This window comes from Suncus etruscus, chromosome 13 (genome assembly GCF_024139225.1).
Source record: "Suncus etruscus isolate mSunEtr1 chromosome 13, mSunEtr1.pri.cur, whole genome shotgun sequence".
In the NCBI taxonomy this organism is placed as follows: domain Eukaryota; kingdom Metazoa; phylum Chordata; class Mammalia; order Eulipotyphla; family Soricidae; genus Suncus; species Suncus etruscus.
Genome location: NC_064860.1, coordinates 96,583,543 through 96,602,621, shown reverse-complemented (window position 1 = coordinate 96,602,621; position 19,079 = coordinate 96,583,543). Strand labels below are relative to the sequence as shown.

The window sequence follows — 19,079 nt, the reverse complement described above, 5'->3', positions numbered from 1 at the left end:
AATATGAGGTAAAACAAAGTAATTCATGTCCTAAGTTTCTAAGCAAAAAGCTTATCTAAAAGATAAAAGGGGTAGCGGTTTTTGTTCAGGCGTCAGTTACAAAATAAATCTTCATGTTGTGAAATCACCCCATATGCTATATTTTCACCTCTGGGCAGATAGGTTTAATGCAGATAGTAATGAACAATTAATTAACCAAGCCAGTCAGAAAAGAATCATGGAGTCAGTTTTCTTCTTGCCTCTTGGTTTCTCTGGTGCCAAGCCAATCTAGCCTTTCTTTATTCTCCCAATACAAGTTCCACTAGGCGAGGAAGGATAGAGTAAGAGACAAAAGGACCCATCCAGGTGGACTTTTATATATCAAAGGGCTAGACAAAAATTAAAGATTAAGTTGGGGGGAATGCCTTTTTTGTTTTGGATTAATAGTTGGGTGTCATATTAAAACCCAGGACCCCAAAGATGGGCTCACCAGGAACTTGAGGCACTAAGGCGAAAACATCAACATTGGGAATTAGAAATGTTTGGGAACAATACAACAGGTCAGAAAAGCAACCTTAGGACTGGAGCAATAGCACAGCAGTAGGGCATTTGCCTTGCACACAGATTTCCAGGACAGACCTGGATTTGAACCCCATTGTCCCATCTGGTCTCCCAATCCAGGAGCTATTCCTGAGTGCATAGCCAGGAGTAACCCCTGAGCTTCACTGGGTGTGGCCCAAAAACCAAAACAAATAAAAAAAGCAACCTTATCTCTCTTGACCATAGCTCTCTGTGAGGTAGGATGGACAGCCCTGAGTCTAGCCTGAGTTATTTCTGATTATGGGAAAGTGCACCCTTCTTTGTGCTGTCCATTTACCATCTCTGGAGTGATGTCTCCAAGACTTCTGCCTCAAGGAAAATTCCTGAAGTAGTGGCTCTACAAGGGTCCCCCAGAACAGTTGATCTACAGGGGGTTCCATCTGCCAGGCAGTTCAAGAACAGCATCAGGGGCCGGGAAGGTGGCGCTAGAGGTAAGGTGTCTGCCTTACAAGCGCTAGCCAAGGAACGGACCGCGGTTCGATCCCCCGGCGTCCCATATGGTCCCCCCAAGCCAGGGGCGATTTCTGAGCACATAGCCAGGAGTAACCCCTGAGCGTCAAACGGGTGTGGCCCAAAAAACCAAAAAAAAAAAAAAAAAAAAAAAAGAACAGCATCACAGGGGAATGCAACAACCAGGATTGCCCTGGTATTTCCAAGCATTTCCAGACCCTCACCTCCCCCAAAAGCAGGGCATCCTCAAAATGTCTCATTGAACCAACAGTCCAGTTGGTCACGTGTCACTTGGAAACAACCCCTGGTCCCCACATACACACAACTTGGGATAATTTCCAAAATTTTAAAAAATAAATCAAGAAAAAAATGAGCTTGTACATTGTTTATAGATATTTAAAAAGAGTGTCACAGTCAATCTTCTAGAAGGTCCTCTTTTTCATCATACCTGACTGTTCATCTGACCTTAGTTTAAATCTTCTCTGGGAGTTGGTTCATGGAGCCCAACTGCAAAATCCCCTGCCCTTCACATGACCCTTAGTCAACCTGAACTCATTTGTGGGACCCTGCATATTTGTTCCATTTCAGTCCCTACAAGCTATGTTAACTCTGTATGTCAGTTAACCTATTCATTGTTATTTTCCACACATGTCTCTGATGTCCTATGAGTCCATCAGAGCATCATTCCTGACTTAATTTCACCCACATGTCACCAATTTTTAAGACCCTGGACATAGCATTTACCTGTAATTGTGAAACTAATAAAGGAAATACTTCCAAATTCAATAACTCTATTAAAGCTCTTCACTGTAGCTATATAATTATTTACTATAATATTAGACATGTGGCTAACCCAGTTTTGAACCCAGCATCCCATATGGTCCTCTGATCACTGCCAGGAATGATTCCAGAGCCAGGAGTAATCCCTAAGTGATAAGGGATATGGCCCAAAAACATAAACAAAAAATTTTCTGCTAAAGGTTGAATTTTTTTTTTTGTATGGGGAAGCACATACCCAAGGGTGCTTGGAAAGTACCTCTGGTGCAGAATTCAGTTGGCAGTACTCAGGATATTGGTTAGTACTAGGGATGAAATTCAGGGTTCTTGTATGTGCTCTATCCCTATGACCCGTCTCCATGACCACTGCTGTTACTTTGCAAGAAATATCTGACTTCTTGTCTGCGTGCCTATTTCAAGAGTCTTTTATTGTTTAGCAGGAAATGAAAATAGGGGACACTGCGCATACATGTATTGCAAACTCTGAGTGGGAGGAGTTTCTACAAATTTATCTTTTCCTCACTGGTATGCCAAATATTAGATATTGATATCCACAGCTTCTCTGATGAAGGGTGATGACATTCTCCAGGAAGGCTTCACAGTTCACAGTAGGTCCTTCCATGCCTCACGGACATGTGTTCTTTTCTTTTTTCTGCAGATCCAGCGAACTCAGCCCCATCGCTCCTGGATGGGTTTGACCATCGCAAAGCCATGGCAGGGCAGCACGTGGAGCTGCCTTGCAAAGCGCTTGGGCACCCAGAGCCAGATTACCGCTGGCTAAAGGACAACATGCCCCTGGAACTTTCTGGAAGGTTCCAGAAGACGGTGACGGGGCTGCTCATCGAGAACACGCGTCCATCTGACTCAGGCAGCTACGTCTGTGAAGTGTCAAACAGATATGGAACTGCCAAGGTCATTGGCCGCCTGTACGTGAAACGTAAGTTACTCCCCTCTGTCACCTGCAAGGAAAGTGCTGCCTTTATTATTGGGGTTCTTGTTTGGGGGTGAACTCTAGCTTTCACTACAGTCCTCTATCAGTTCTCATGGAAGACCTGTTGGAATGTAGATAAACCCTATTTTTCAGGTGAGTCAAGGTCACAGAGGACACTAAGTGCTTCAGTGAATGTGGTTGGGGTTTTGACTTGAAGCTCAGGCTTGTTGCATCCCCAAATTTAGGAGATTTCCTTGAGACCCCAAGAGACCCTTCAACATTATTGTTCTTGGCCTCCTTCCAGCTTTTGTAATTTGGGGTTGGAGTGATAGTAGAGCAAAAAGGGGGCTTTTGCTTTGCATGTTGCCCACTGGGTTCAATCTCTGACATTCCATTTGTTCCCCAACAATATCCAGGAGTGGACCCCAACAACAGCCAGAGCCAGAAGTAACCTCTGATCACCATACACATTGTTGTGGGGTCACACCCAGCAGCGCTCAGGGGTTACTCCTGGCTCTATGCTAGAAATAGCTCCTGGAAGGCTTGGGGGACCATATGGGATGCGGGATTCAAACCACCAAGGCAAGAAGATATGGACAGTCTTACCTCCATGCTATCTCTCTGGCCCCCATAACAAATTTTTTTAATTCTTCTTTTTTTTTTTTTTTTTTTTTTTGGTTTTTGGGCCACACCCTGTGACGCTCAGGGGTTACTCCTGGCTATGCGCTCAGAAGTTGCTCCTGGCTTCTTGGGGGACCATATGGGACGCCGGGGGATCGAACCGAGGTCTGTCCTAGGCTAGCGCAGGCAAGGCAGGCACCTTACCTCCAGCGCCACCGCCCGGCCCCATTTTTTTAATTCTTAAATGAGGCTCTTCTCAGCACAAATATAGGACTCTAACTTACAATATTTTGGACTTGGACTCAGATTACAGAGTATATTTCTACTTTAATTAATTTATAGGAATTGTCTTGAAGAATGACTTGAGAAAGAGGGTAGAGTAGAATCCAAAGAACAGTGGGAGAAAGGTCGGGGTCACTCTTATCTAGTCAAACACACTCTATTTCACTATGAAAGTAAAACAAAGTGAATTATACAGGGCATGTTTGTATATGTCACTTTTATAGCACTTGGTATATTTTCTTTGGTTAACTGAGCTAAACAAAATGCACCATTTTCTAACCCTAATTTTGTTTCCAGTCCCATGCCTATGTCTTGAATCGCCTCTCTGATATAACTTGGGGTGTAAACTATTCTAATACCAAGCTTACCCAAAATGATGTGTCAATAGCCCCATCCTACCTGGAATCTACTGTGGAGGTTGAGTTCTGTACAACAGACAGGCTTACCCGGAGAAAAAATGGATAATAGAGTCTGTATAGCCATAGCTACATAGCTGAAGAGCCTGAGTGATGAAATAATCCATTTTAAGAATTATTTCAACTTCTCTGAAAATAAATGTCTTATGATCAACTAAAATAAAAGAAAATTATTTCAAAGGATCAAATTCTCTTCCTGATTAACTTGTCTTTCAAGGTCACTCCCCCACACTTCCAGTTGAATAAAGTTGATATTTGAAAATATTATCATGAGCATCTCAACTAAACCTACCCAATTTCTATTCTTTTGCTTTAAAACCATCTTTTTTCTTCTGAATCGAACTTACCTCGACTTCCTGCACAAAAGCATTCTTTTTCTGATTGCAAGCCACGCTGCTCTCTCCACATGAAAGATTCTTTTGAAATACTTGAATGCCTGCAAAGAAAAATAAAAAAAAAGAAGCCTTTTTAAAAGCCAATGCGATGCCCTGTCTCTGTTCCCTTCCCTGTCTTCTGCTGACTTCCAGAGTGCTTCCTGTCTTTCTCTGCAAAGGCATTTAAGTGCTCTCCACATTTTCAAAGTATTTGTGGAAGCATCTGACTTCCTTCTACATTTTTTCATTCTTTTCCTTTCCTGCCACCTTGGGATGAGATTGCCAATGACACTGCAATGTTCTTGTCTCTCTATAGTTCCTACGTTTTTAATCTCTGCCATTGTACAGAATACATTTCTCTTAGGTGCCAACTTCAAAACTGCCCTGGATTTGATGGCTTCTTTTGCTTTTAATGTTCAGTGTAATTTTAAGACTATAAATTCTGCTCCAATGACATATTTTGCTTCAGTTTCCTTATTTTATTTATTTATTTATTATTTCTTTATATGGGGGGTGGGTTTGGGGACCACACTTGGCAACACTTAGAAGTTACTTCTAGCTCTACTCAGAAATTGCTCCTGGCAGGCTTGGGGAACCATATGGGTTGCTAGGACAAACCCAGGCCTTTCCAAGCTTGGCCACATGCTAAAAATGCCCTAATCCTGTGCTATAACTCTGGCCCCCTTCTTTTTTTAATTAATATCTTTATTTAGGTACTATAATTACAAACATGTTTGTAGTTGGGTTTCACTTATAAAGAAAGAACACCCACCCTTCACCAGTGCAATTTTTCCACCATCACTATTCCCCATCTCCCTTCTCCCCCCAATCCTCTGCCTATCTTTTATTTCTCTCACTCACTACCATTGTCATGATAGTGTCAGCATACTTATTTCTCTAACTGAACTTACCACATTTTGTGGCAAGCTTTATACCATGACATCCTTCCAGTCCTCATCTCTATTGTCTCTGGGTAATACTACAATAGTGTCAGGTTTTTTTTTAAGCCCAGAGATGAGTGTGAATATTCTATGTCTATCTCTCTCCCTCTGACTTATTTCACTCAGCATAATTGTTTTCATGTCCATCCATGTATAGGAAAATTTCATGACTTCATTTCTTCTGACAGCTGCATAGTATTCCATTGTGTATATGTACCACAGTTTCTTTAGCCACTCATCTGTTGTCAGGCATCTGGGTTGTTTCCAGATTCTGTCTATTGTAAATAGTGCTGCAATAAATATACGTGTGCAGAAGGTCTTTTTATGTTCCTAGGGTATATCCCTAGGGGTGGTATACTGGATAATATGGAAGCTCAATTTCCAGTTTTTGATGACCCCCTTCTTTTATTTTTTTAAATTATTGTAATATAAAATTTACCATTTGGGCTACTTGATGTTATATTTTATACAATTTTTTACTGCTTTATCATATGTTTAAAATAATGTGGGATAAAAGTCAGTAGCATCAGCTCTTATTTGTGTAGGCTCTATTATTCCCACCACCACCATTTCACTGTTGTTCAACTACCAAAAAGAGCCCATTGACTCCTCATTCCTTCCACCATCCACCATTTTCCCTCCATGTCACCATAGTTTTCACCAAATCTGTGAGTTACTTTGGCTGTTATCAGTTCATTAACTTTAGTAATTTATATGAGCGAATACATATGAGTGAAACTACATTGTAATGATCTTTCAATTCCTTATTTCACTGAACATAATGACCTCAAAGTCTATGTGTTTTGTTCTAAAGAACACAGTCCCATCTGCTCCAGTGGCAGAGCAATATTCCACTGAGCCAATGAACCATGGCTGCTTTATCCCATCATCTGTCAATGGCCATAAAGGTGCATTTCATGTTTCCCCATCATGGAAATGGCAGCAGTGAACATAGGAGGAGAGACATCCTTTTCAATTAATGTTCTGATGTCCTTCAGGTAAATTCATCTTCCTTATTGAGTAGCAGGGGAGCAGTTTTCCCAAATGAAGAGAAGATATTTAGTGAGATTTATTTTATGTTTATTGGGTGGGTGGACCTCAAGCAGAGATGCTCGAGGTTAGTTGAAGTAATGCTCAGGGAGTCCTGTGAAATACTAAAAATTAAACTGGAATCCACAAGGCAAACTATTTTAATTTTTATATAAATGGCTTTCTTTAAAGATTATGTATCACATAATTGACATAGTTGATCATAATGCATTTATTTACAGGTAAGTGGGAGCAAATGTATTTAAAAGGTATAAATAAAAGAAGGAGAAAGATAAGAAGAAGAATAGGAGAAGGAGGAGGAGGAAGAGGAGAAGAAGAGGAAGAGAAAGAAGGAGGAGGAGGAGGAGAAGAAGAAGAAGAAGAAGAAGAAGAAGAAGAAGAAGAAGAAGAAGAAGAAGAAGAAGAAGAAGAAGAAGAAGAAGAAGAAGAAGAAGAAGAAGAAGAAGAAGAAGAAGAAGAAGAAATAGGGGGAAAATAATTTTTAAAAAGTACAGAAACAAGAAAAATTGTGAAAACTATTGTATCTCCAATGAGGTCATTAAGTCACTGTCAGAAGGTTTAATATGCTATTGTTGCCAATTGATCATTCTGCAACTTCTTTTGTTTCTGAACATTAGGTGGCTTCAGATACACAGTGGCACCTAAATTGGTGTGTTCCTACAGGAATGACAGTTTTATAAACACTGGACTTGTCCAGAAATTCTAAGCACTACTGCTGATACTACAGCTTTTGTTAAAAGGCTGCCAGGCCTACCTGAAGTATGAGAAGGTGGAGAAGGGTGCCTGAACTCATTACAAAAAAGTCCTCATGACATTAACCTTAAATACAAGAATACCTGTAGTTTTGGTCAGATTGGTGTCTCTGTAGAGAATCATAGAAGGGTGGGGAAACAGGGCCATTGTAGAAGCTGTGATTGTGGCTAGTGGGTGCAACTATTATGGTTTCAGCAGAGCAGGGAGTTGGCTCACTCTCTCCTCTGAGATTAAGGCAAACTCTACTTTTAAAAAAAAGTAAAACGCTATGAGATAAAAAGCTAAAGGTTATTGATCATTAAATTTTAGTCATACAATGTTCCCACATCATCCCTTCACCAGTGTTCATTTTCCGCTACCCTCCTGCCTCACTCCCCTAGCCTTTAGCAGACACTTTTTTTCTCTCTCTCTCTTATTTTTGGGCCGCACCATGTGATGCTCGGGAGTTACTCCTGACTCTGTGCTCAAGAGTGACTCCTGGCAGTGTTCAGGAGACCATATGGGTTGCCAGGAATAGGATCCAGGTCAGCTGCCTGCAAGACAAACACCTTATGTGCTATACTACCACTCTGGCCACTCTCTTTTACCTCACCCTCTCTTTCTTTCTTTAAGTCACCGTGCTTTGCAATATTGTTACTGAGGAGTATTATGCATATCACTTTACTTCCTTTTAGCTCCCAGTTCTTGTCCAGAGTGGTCTTTTCCAATTATTATTGTCATATTGGTCCTTTTTCTTTACAAGGCAAGCTCTTAACTCTTATATTAGCCTTAAGGGACACATTTAAAGAGCAGAATCCTAATCACACTAGTTACCATTTCCTGCCACGTTCCAGATATGGGGTCTCCAATGTGTCTCCTTTGTACTACCCACTCTGCTCTGTCCTAGATTGAGTCCTCATTGTGCTGTAAAAAGATATTGGCAATTATACCTATTTGGCTGACTAATTTCCATCTTTCCTTAGTGCCCAACACAGGTTGATCCATTCATTGCTTGAAGTAGTGTTTCCTGATACCACTAACAACCTGGACATTCTTTAATGCTGCCTATTGTTCTTTCTGATTAAATCTGCAAATATCCAGGTTCTTTTTGTCCATTCTGAAGTGCAGTTGTTGTTTTTAAACCATTGTTTTGAAGATTCTCTCTCCGTGAGAATAGAATCAGGAAACGTTTCTGATCTGTGGTTGTATGTCCCACCCCAATGTAGCACTTCTGCTCATAAAATGCCTCCTTCTTGCTGTATCTCTAGGCCTACTGCCAACCCTTGAGATCCGAGAGCATCCCCCACTGACACATCTAACTCTTAAATAGACTAAATATCTCCATGGAGTATTTAAAAACATGTATACATTTATTTAAGTACTATGACTTTATAGAGCTTTCATAACAACAGATATGTGGATAGTGGTGAATTTCTACAGAGATGTACATTTAATGTTTCAGCTCCAACACTACTATTCATATCAGTATTTCCTCCACCAATGACCCATGGCTTTCTCCTCCCCCCCCCCCTATTTACTTATCAAACTCACATTGTTTAAAAAAAAAAAACCTGGGGCCAGAGCAATAGTACAGTGGGAAAACTATTTGCCTTGCATGGGGCCAACCTGGGTTTGATCCCTGACACCCAATATGGTCCCCTGAGCCCATCATAAATGGCTTATACCCTTGACCAGTACCAACCCACCTTCCTATCCCACTTGCACTCCCTCCTTTCTTTGAGATTCTCATTTATGTAATACAGAGCCATTTGTTTGCCATTATTTGATACCTCTATTCCCTTGTCTTGTCACTCTGTATACGACAGATGAATGAGAACATATATATGATTTTTGGTCTCCTCCCTCTGACTTTCTTTACATAATACTATGCTTTTCAGTTTACTCAAGCTTGCAACTAATGGCATAATTTTATCTTTTTTTATGTATGAACAATATTCCATGGTTTATCTGTACCACAAACTTTTCTAACTAACAGTCTACTGTTCATTATTCTTTCCCTGTTATGGCTTTTGCACTAAGTACTGCAGAGAACACAAATGTGTGAATATCTTTTCAACTTAATGTTTTTGTGTTCCGAGGGCTAGAAGCCAAGAAGTGGAATTGCTTCATCATATGGAAGCTCTATTCTTAGTTATTTGAGAAATCTCCACATTATGCTCCAGAGACTCAACCAGACAACATTTCCACCACCTTAGCTCATACTTACATCTCTCTTTTTCACTTCAAAGATTGAACCTATTAGGCTCAAAGATTTCATCTTCCAGTGTCAAAAGTCAGGATTAACTAGAGTAGAGAACTGACTTTTGCCATTTCCCTATTGAGTGGATTTGGTTAGTAGATCTGTATTGAATCTGCATTCCTCTCTGTAAAGATTTAAACAGAATTGGCCAGACCCAGAGGAACTGAAAAAACATTCAAACATATCTCACAATTTTCTGGTACATGCCTCACCATGTCATTTGGCATTATCTCGCATCCAGATCTTGCCTGATTCCAGGCCTGCATAAGATGTTCTAGAAACATTTGCTGCAGTAAATTTGGATTATTGAAAGGAAACATTGGATATTCCATTCTTGTCCAGACCACTTAGCTTCATTTTAAGGAAAATCTCTGTTGTCATGACCACAGATGCTGATAGTAACCTTTTTTCATACAGCTGATGTATACATAGTGTGTGTGTGTGTGTGTGTGTGTGTGTGTGTGTGTGTGTGTGTGTGTGTCCAGACAAACCTCTCAATACCATTTTGGGACAAGCCACTAGGATTTCACTTTTCTATATCCCTATTTATATAGGAAATATGTATTGTATTGCATCGTGTCTGTGGAGTAATCACCCATTTTCTCAGTAAGAAGGCAAGCGAACCAACACTAGTGCCTCCGATAATTGGAGTAAGGTGTTCAAAAAATAAGCATGCAGGCAAGTATGTGCTTATTCCTAAGTGAGAAGGGCACTAAGGAACTAGACTGAGCAGCGGCATCATGAGGACAGTGCTCCAGCAGTATTGCATTCTCTGGCCCTTGCACTGAATTGCTGACCTTGTTGACTGAGTATCACAAGGAGTAATCTCCCGCCCCGGCCCCCTGACCATGACATGGGAGAACCCCAACCAAAGAGTGTGCTCCAAGAAGCATTCATTTGCCCAATGTTTTCACCAGCTGTTTCTCTTTCCTACCTCTGCAGAACCTCTGAAAGCGACCATCAGCCCCAGGAAGGTGAAGAGCAGCGTGGGCAGCCAGGTGTCTTTGTCCTGCAGCGTCACAGGCAGTGAGGACCAGGAACTCTCCTGGTACCGAAACGGTGAAATCCTCAACCCTGGGAAGAACGTGAGGATCACAGGAATCAACCATGAGAACCTTATAATGGATCACATGGTCAAGAGTGATGGTGGCGCCTACCAGTGCTTTGTGCGCAAAGACAAGCTATCTGCCCAGGACTACGTGCAGGTGGTCCTTGAAGGTCAGTGGGCCATGCTTTAGCACTTGGCTGAATGAAAGAACCCAAACCCACAGCTCTTACAAAGGGACCCAAGGTGGTGGTGGACCTGAAGATTCCCAGTTACACAAGTCCTTCTCTCTAGTCTGCTGCTAGCTCTGCCCTAATTTTCTACCAACAAGAGCAGGACCATGGAAGAACAAGTGTGAATGAAATGAACACTGTAGATGTTAGAAACAGCATCAGTCACATAAGTTTAAGACACATTCCTGTGTTCAAAGGAACTTGGGGATGCATATCTTGGAAAATTTCACACCTATAGTCTTGTTATTCACTTCTCTTTTCAATGCTATTCTAATCCTCTTTAGGGCACACAGAGAGACTCAGAGTCCTGGACAAGTTTAAGAATTTCAAAAAAGTGTTAGCCAATGACCACACAGGGTTCTAGACTCCAATTCTGCAACCTGATCACAAATCTTTCAAGCCTTTCTAAAGGAGGGAGGAGAACATATTCTCCTAGAGCAGATGTACAAACAAATGAACAGATATCTCCACCAGGTTACAATTGTCACAAAGCAGTAGGGACCAGGGCTACAATTTCAAGATTAGTTAGTAATCAGAAATATCCTATCTTTGAACTTGATTGCTGTTATGGTTTTAGGGGCCACTTTCCAGGAAGTTGTCAATCACTAAACAGAATTGCGGTGAATCTGTAAGGGTTATTTATGGAGTTCATTTTTGAAGGAAGACAAATGGCAAGATTGGTGGTCTGGGGTCAAGATAGTTGTCCTAAAGTTAAGCCATTACAATACTCTGAAGAATTCTGTGTATTCTTTAGCCCCTAGTTGCTAGAAGCTAATAGAACTCATCCTTCAGGGCCGAAGTGATGGTGCAGAAGTAAGGCATTTGCCTTGTACCCGGCCAACCTGGGAGGAACTCAGGTTTGATTCCAGACATCCCACATGGTCCCCTGAGTCTGCCAGGAGCAATTTCTGAGTGCAGAACCAGGAGTAATCCCTGACCATGGATGGATGTAACTACAAAAAAAAAAAAAAAAAAAAAAGAACTCCCCCTTTAGGTAATGACAGCCAAAAACTGTCCCTGTGTTCTTTTGGTGGGGAAACAAACTTTGGAGGAAAAAATGAAAAGCACCTTTGCAATTGAGTACTTTATGAAATGGAAAAAATTAGTACTCAGGGGTCGAAGAGATCGAACAGGAGGTAGAGCATTGATCTTGAGTACAGCTGACTCCAGTTTGAATGCTCATCCATAGCACCATGTAGTCCACTGAGCCTTACCAGGAGGGAGACCTGAGTTCAGAACCAGGAATAAGTCCTGCCTGTAACAGATCATTCTCCACTCCTGCAAAACATATAGGATTTACATATTTCAATGAATCAAATGTGTGAGGAATTACCTTAGGGCTATAATAATAGACTTAAGTCTGTTGAATTGTTTCCTTAAGTACCCACTGTTTACTTGATCTTCAAGCTGACCCACAGCCTGAAAGAGATTCTCAGCTCTCAGGTGACATTCTAATGAGACTTATGCTTATCACCAGATAATTGAAGTAGCTGTTAAATATATATATATATATATATATATATATATATATATATATATTTGCATGCCCTGTTGGAAATGCTTTAAAATTAATCTGCTATCAGTTGACTTAAACAATTACACAATTTTCATTTTGCCTAAAGGGAAAGAAAATAAAATCCACCTATATAGAAAAATAAGTCTTAACATGTCTTGATGCTAGAGACTTCTAGCACTACACAGTTTTAACCACAAATAGTATTTAAAAAGAAGGAGGTTTGGCAATGAGATTCTTATTTTGATTCAAGCACTCACTTGCAGACCGAAGTTGTTGAAAGCCAAGATGAAATTAGCTGCAGGCATGATACTCATTAAATGCCTGACAGTGTGTTCCACGTAATAATTAAGTGCAGAAAGTAATCAATTTGTACAGAGCCAGTTTGTGAATGAAGCACTGGAGACCTTAGATAGTCACTATTTTTAGGTTCTTTGTAGAAAAGGGAGAGATTACCTGTCTAATCCCAGTTACCTTGGCAACCATCTTGTGTGACTAAGAAAACTCAAAGAGCAGATTGATAATCCATAATGATGCCGAAAGAGTTCAGGTTATCAGAGAGTGACAGCAAGAAAGATTTCAAAGACACCCAGTCTCACTGGGAAAATAAAGTCTGCTTTCATCTCCCCCAAAGCCTGTCACTTGAATAAGAAAAGGAGCCAAGCAGCATCCGGAACAGACTCCTGGCTTTATTTGTCCGTGTCCTTTTCCATTCAGGATAAGAAGCTTCACTTTATTTTTGCCTCTTCTGAGAGATGACAGTGCTAATGCAGCAGAAGAGTGCAGAGATGCAATTACAGATACATAGCAGGTTTCTGCTTCAGCAGTGCCCAGCAATCCCAGTACAGGCCTTCTAATAGTCTTAGGGAAATAGACTTGCAGTAACAGAAGTTATAAACACTCCGAATACTATGAACTCAGAATGGACACCTTTCCATTACAGAATCTGAGGTGGTTTCCAACTGATGTCTAGGGAACCTTTTGCAAAGTAATTCTTCAAAAATATCTAAGACAAGAACACTGAAGAGATGGAAGAATACTTTGGATGTCAACTAAAGAGAGTTGACCAAAATATGTATTTGTAATAGGAAGGAAGAAAAATAGCTATGAGAGACTTGATTTATTTTAATTGGCAGGATTGTACAGGGAGCACACATTAGACCAGACGTTATCAAACTCACTTGGCCTATACTATTCCATTTTAAGAAAAGAATAATCACTCAACTCTCCCTTTGGCCAACTGCTTCTCTAAGCAAACAAACAGAAAGCTACCTCCCCATCCATTGTACCTAAGTCTATTCCATATTGTTCCAGTAACCTCCCCCAGTTGCTCTATTTGGAAACACTACTTTAGCTCAAAGGTTCTATTATTGTAGATTCTTTGGTTCTTGTCTTCAAATAGTTAAAATTAGAAGTCAGAGAGAGAGAGACCTGACAGCAACTAGCCAAATTCGGTAGAAGATTATAGAAAAAGGAAAGAATGGAGAGAAACTCCCAGATCCCTAATTTCCTTTTTATACCTTTTAAATAAAGATGGGCTTGAACCATATCTTCATTATGTTTAGACAATATGGGCTCTTAAATGGGAAAAAGATGCTGAAATATTGGTCCAGCCCCAGGGCAGAGGTCAACCTGGTTGCAAGCTCCCTTAGGCCCATTCTTTCATCCAATCATTCTTTCCCTCCCTTCGGGCAATATCTTTTTATTCCCCCTTTCCTTACCACTGTTCCAATATTGCATTTCTTTTGTTTTGTTTTGTTTTGTTTTTTGTTTTGGGGCCACACCCGGCGGTGCTCAGGGGTTACTCCTGGCTGTCTGCTCAGAAATAGCTCCTGGCAGGCATGGGGGACCATATGGGACACTGGGATTCGAACCAACCACCTTTGGTCCTGGATAGGCTGCTTGCAAGGCAAATGCCACTGTGCTATCTCTCCGGGCCCCCAATATTGCATTTCTTAACTTTTCCTACCATACTATGTAATATATAGTAATATAAGAAGTACACACATATGATTATATGAATTTGAGCCTCAAGACCAGGCAAAAAAAATGGTAAAAAAAAAAAAAATAGAGCACTGAGTGGGGAGGATGGGTGGGAGGAATTGATTGAAAGGAGGCCCAAAGTGTACTGGAAACGTGAGGTGATAGAAAAGTTTAAAATCTTGATTTTTTTTAACGCTTGCATATATCTTGAAATTAAACACTTTATACTGTGTGTCAAATTTTTCTACCAAAAAAAAAAAGTTCACTGAAGAAAACTTTCCTAAATATTAAAATAAAATAGTTAAAGATGTGCATGGGCTTAAAATCAGGGCCAAGAAAAATGCTGAATTGAAAAGTTAGGTATGATGACCTCTGCCTTTCTGAGTATGAATATGTTGTCTATGTTTGTTGCAAAAAGTAGGGCGGTTGTCTAACTTCTCCACGGAATTAGTTTGTGGGAACAGTGTCCTACTCTGAAAATGCAGGTCCTTTCTTAGATTATGTTGAGGAGCCTTATCTCCAATTTAATAGGACATGAAAGGGAAGGTTTCTGCCAAAAGCCTCAGAGTATTTCACTATTATGAATGCATTTGGGGTGGAGGTGGGGGTAAAGACATTAGGCAGATTTTCTCCAGTCACCCAAAAACAGGAGTAAATTCATGAGTAAAATGACTCAAATTCATGAGTACAATGACTCAGGAATTTGCAAATGAAAAGTTTCTAAGGTGCTGTCTTTCCCAATACATGGGGGTAGGGGGGAGGCTCTTGAAGGTGTTATATTATTCTTCTCTCATTTTCTTTTTTTTGGGTTTTTCGGCCACACCCGTTTGATGCTCAAGGGTTACTCCTGGCTAAGCACTCAGAAATTGCCCCTGGCTTGGGGGGACCATATGGGACACCAGGGGATCAAACTGCGGTCCTTCCTTGGCTAGCGCTTGCAAGGCAGACACCTTACCTCTAGCACCACCTCGCCAGCCCCTCCTCTCATTTTCAACAAGGAATTCATAAGTAAATTTTACAATGAGAATAAAGACCTAAAATATGTTTTTTGTCATAATACCTTAGGAGATAAACCCTGAAGAGAAGCCTCCAAATTCTTCTTAGATCAAGGAAATAACTCAGGGAAGATGATGACAAAGTTGGCCTATAGAGGAACCTTAGTTTAAATTCCAGAGGCACATGATCCCTTTCAATACAACTGGGTGTGGCTCTGAAGGGCTCCCAAGAACTACCACTTGTGCCCTTAGTGGTCATCAGCAGCACCACCTGCCCTGAGTAACAACGCACTGCTGGGCCTTTCATTGACCGTCCATTTCCACTGTCTGGGATGGTATTAGGTCCTCTGAGCATCACTTGTGCTCTCCAGCAAAAGCTCCCTCTGCAAGATTTATTATCAGATTTTGAAATCCTGTTGCACGGTCATAATTATGTCAGGATGAACCACTAACTATGTCTAGAAAAAAAAGGAAGGTGTCCACGGTGACTCATTAGTGGCTATTCTTTTTTTATTTTGACTTTCTATGGAGGGACATAAAAACCCACATTTGTGATTACTACCATAGATGTCATCATTACTACTATAATAATTGCATGGGATGTGATGGAAAGAGTCCATATATGTGAGCAGAAAAAGATTGGAATGTGATAGTTTGTTCTATTGAAGATCCTATGGGGATTTGTAGGGTTTATGCTTATAAAAATTGTCATTGCTTGCTTGGCATGATCATGGGATAGATCTGCCCTTCTGAGGTGATTTTTCTGGAGCATCCATTTTATTCTTAAGTGCCCCATCTTGAATGGAAAAGGATATGGCCATTTAGATACTTTTCCTCTGTAGAGGCTGGGAGACTCTACCTGCCTTGAGTTTCCACACTCTCACAGTTCTCAGGAAACCTAGGTGCATTTATTTTCCATTTGCCTTTAATTCCAGAGATTGTGGTTTCTTGTGATAAAAAGTGTTAAAGAATTTATGATCATTTTTGTTTGTTTTGAGGCTACACCTGGAAGCACTCCAGGGTTTACTCCTTGTTTTGTGGTCAGAAATTACTCCTGGCAGGCTCAGGGGACCGTATGGGATGCCAGGGAATAAACCCTGGTTAACCACACGCAAGGCAAAGTCCCTCCCCACTGTGCTATTGCTCCAGCACCCTGCTGGTCTGCCCTATATTCATCCAAGAAATCCCTCCCCACTGTGCTATTGCTCCAGCACCCTGCTGGTCTGCCCTATATTCATCCAAGAAATCCCTTGGATACAACTTTGGATTAAACAGAAGGAAAAAGCCAGAGAGAACACTCAATGGGCTGAGTGCCTGCTTTGGATGAGGTGGTTTGGGTTCGATCCCTGGCACCATCTGGTCTCCTGAGAACCTAGACGTTCTCAGGAGAACCCTTGAGAACACAACAGTGTGTAGTCCCTGCACACTGAAAACAAATATTCAAATTGACCTGGAGAAAAATAACAGTCTGAGGCATAACATGAAATCATTAGCTCACCTTGGCTGAGGCAAGGCCATTTTCGGCTCTAATCATGCTTTCACACCAGCATCCAGCTTGTAGTCTTGTCTGCCCTACGACACCAAGAAGGAAATATAGATTTAGTAGAACTCAAAAATGTGTTGTTTATCTGTCTGGAAAATGAGAGTTAGTTCTGACTGAAGTTAGCTTAGCCGATCAAACCTAACTAAAACTTTTTGTCTGTGTGTCCCTACCCTGGCCTCTGTCTACCTCCTGATAAGGAAATGCAGTGTTTGAAGCCCTTTAACTGCTGTCTATGCCACTTCCTTCCATCCTTTGTCATCCTGCAGATGGGACTCCCAAAATTATTTCTGCCTTTAGTGAAAAGGTGGTGAGCCCAGCAGAGCCTGTCTCCCTCATGTGCAATGTGAAGGGAACCCCGCTGCCCACCATCACGTGGACCCTGGACGATGACCCCATTCTCAAGGGGGGCAGCCACCGCATCAGCCAGATGATCACGTCCGAGGGGAACGTGGTCAGCTACTTGAACATCTCCAGCTCTCAGGTCCGCGACGGGGGTGTCTACAGGTGCACGGCCAACAACTCAGCGGGAGTCGTCCTATACCAGGCTCGAATAAACGTAAGAGGTGCTTGTCAAATCAGCTCCTCAAAAAACACACGTGACTCATTGGGGTGGGAGGCAGGGCTCTGCATGCACCGAGCTGGGGCTTGGAATGCCAGTGGGTAGACAGCGACTGCCCACTCCTACCCCTCGCCCCGCCACTTAGGGAGGGCACCCATTGGGCTGAGATTGGAAATGGCCTTTGGGTTCTGTAGTCAGCCTAATCTCTGGTGGATTCTGAGAATTTCCCACTTGCTCTTTCTTGGTTATGCTCTGCATGATCTCCCCCTTCTTCCTCTTCTGCTCTTCTTCATTTGTGTTAAACCTCCATGGACATGGTATCTGAACTGGCATAACCTTCATCGCCATCATCTCTCGGGTAGAGAGGTCAACCGTGGAAGCACAGAAAGAGCACGAGTGTCCCCAGGCAGGTGACTCGTCAGATCATCAAAAGCATTTTAATGGTGGTTGAAATACAAGGGTCATTGGATTCACTGCAAAATAATGAAACTAAGAGACCAGACCAACCAAACCAAAACAAAAAACCCTTTTTAGTAGAACGTGTCAACAGCAGAAAAGTTGCTTAATTGGAAAAGAAGTGCCTACATGCAAATAACCTATAGTTTTACAATCCAAGGAAATGCGTACCCATTTCTGCACGTGAGATATACCCTTAAATTATTTTCAAGAGTTTCTTTATGTCTCTGCAGGGCCTGCAAGCATTCGACCAATGAAAAATATCACAGCAATAGCAGGGAGGGACACATACATTCACTGCCGTGTGATTGGCTACCCTTACTACTCCATCAAGTGGTACAAGAACTCGAATCTGCTTCCTTTTAATCACCGCCAAGTGGCGTTTGAGAACAATGGAACTCTCAAACTCTCAGATGTACAAAAGGAAGTGGATGAGGGCGAATACACGTGCAATGTACTGGTCCAGCCTCAGCTGTCCACCAGCCAGAGTGTTCACGTGACAGTCAAGGGTAAGTGTTTCTTCTCTAGTCACTGAACTCCCAGCTTCACTAAACCACTCATGAGGGACACGCCACATCTGCATAGTAAGAATTGGAGGGTGTAGAAAGAATTGCTCAATGCTTTCACTTACTCCTTCCTTTTCCCAAGAACTGTAGCACAGAGAATTTGCTTTTCATGTCGTGGCTGACTTTTCTTTTCTGGGAATGTGTGTTGTCACAGGATCCTACGAAGCAGAAGCACAGTATCACATAAGATATCTACTTCTTTGGTAGATAATTTTAGAAAAATTCACTTTCTTTTTTAAAAATATTGGGAAAAATTTATTTCAGAGTCCTACCAAAAGATAATATAGTAAGTAATAACTCATAGTGAGTAGGAACAGATGCAGTGTTTAAAAGGAAAAAAAGGAAGAGAGAAAGAGAAGAGAGAGAAGAAAATGCCTGCCACAGAGGTAGGCAGAGAGGGCAAGGGGAAGGGCAAGAGAAAAACTTGGGACATTGGTGACAAGAAATGTACCCTGGTGAAGGGTGTGTACATTATATAACTGAGACTCAATCATGAACAACTTTGTAACTGTGTATCTCGTGGGGATTCAATTAAATAATACGTTTATTAAAAATTGTTTAAAAGTTTATGAGTCTAAGAAAACAACACTATTCAAACTACATAATTAAAGGCCCTATAGAGAATTTTTCTGAGTTTGAAATTATGCTTTCCATGCTGACATCTTGACATAGGTTATAAGGATGAAATGGGAGACCAAGCAACTCAGCTCCAATTTTCTAAAATGACCTGACAAACCCAAAGGTTTCTAGTGGCAGATCCCCAGGGGAACCAT

The 19,079-nt window shown here is 41.3% G+C and overlaps 1 protein-coding gene across 1 annotated transcript in view; it reads left to right on the top strand.

Moving 5' to 3' along the window:
- DSCAM (DS cell adhesion molecule) overlaps window positions 1–19,079 on the top strand; it is a 589,689-nt gene that overhangs the window by 344,468 nt on the left and 226,142 nt on the right. The window contains 4 exon segments of the mRNA XM_049785384.1: window positions 2,465–2,743; window positions 10,356–10,631; window positions 16,992–17,288; window positions 17,974–18,249. Coding sequence (XP_049641341.1) covers window positions 2,465–2,743; window positions 10,356–10,631; window positions 16,992–17,288; window positions 17,974–18,249 — 1,128 coding nt within the window.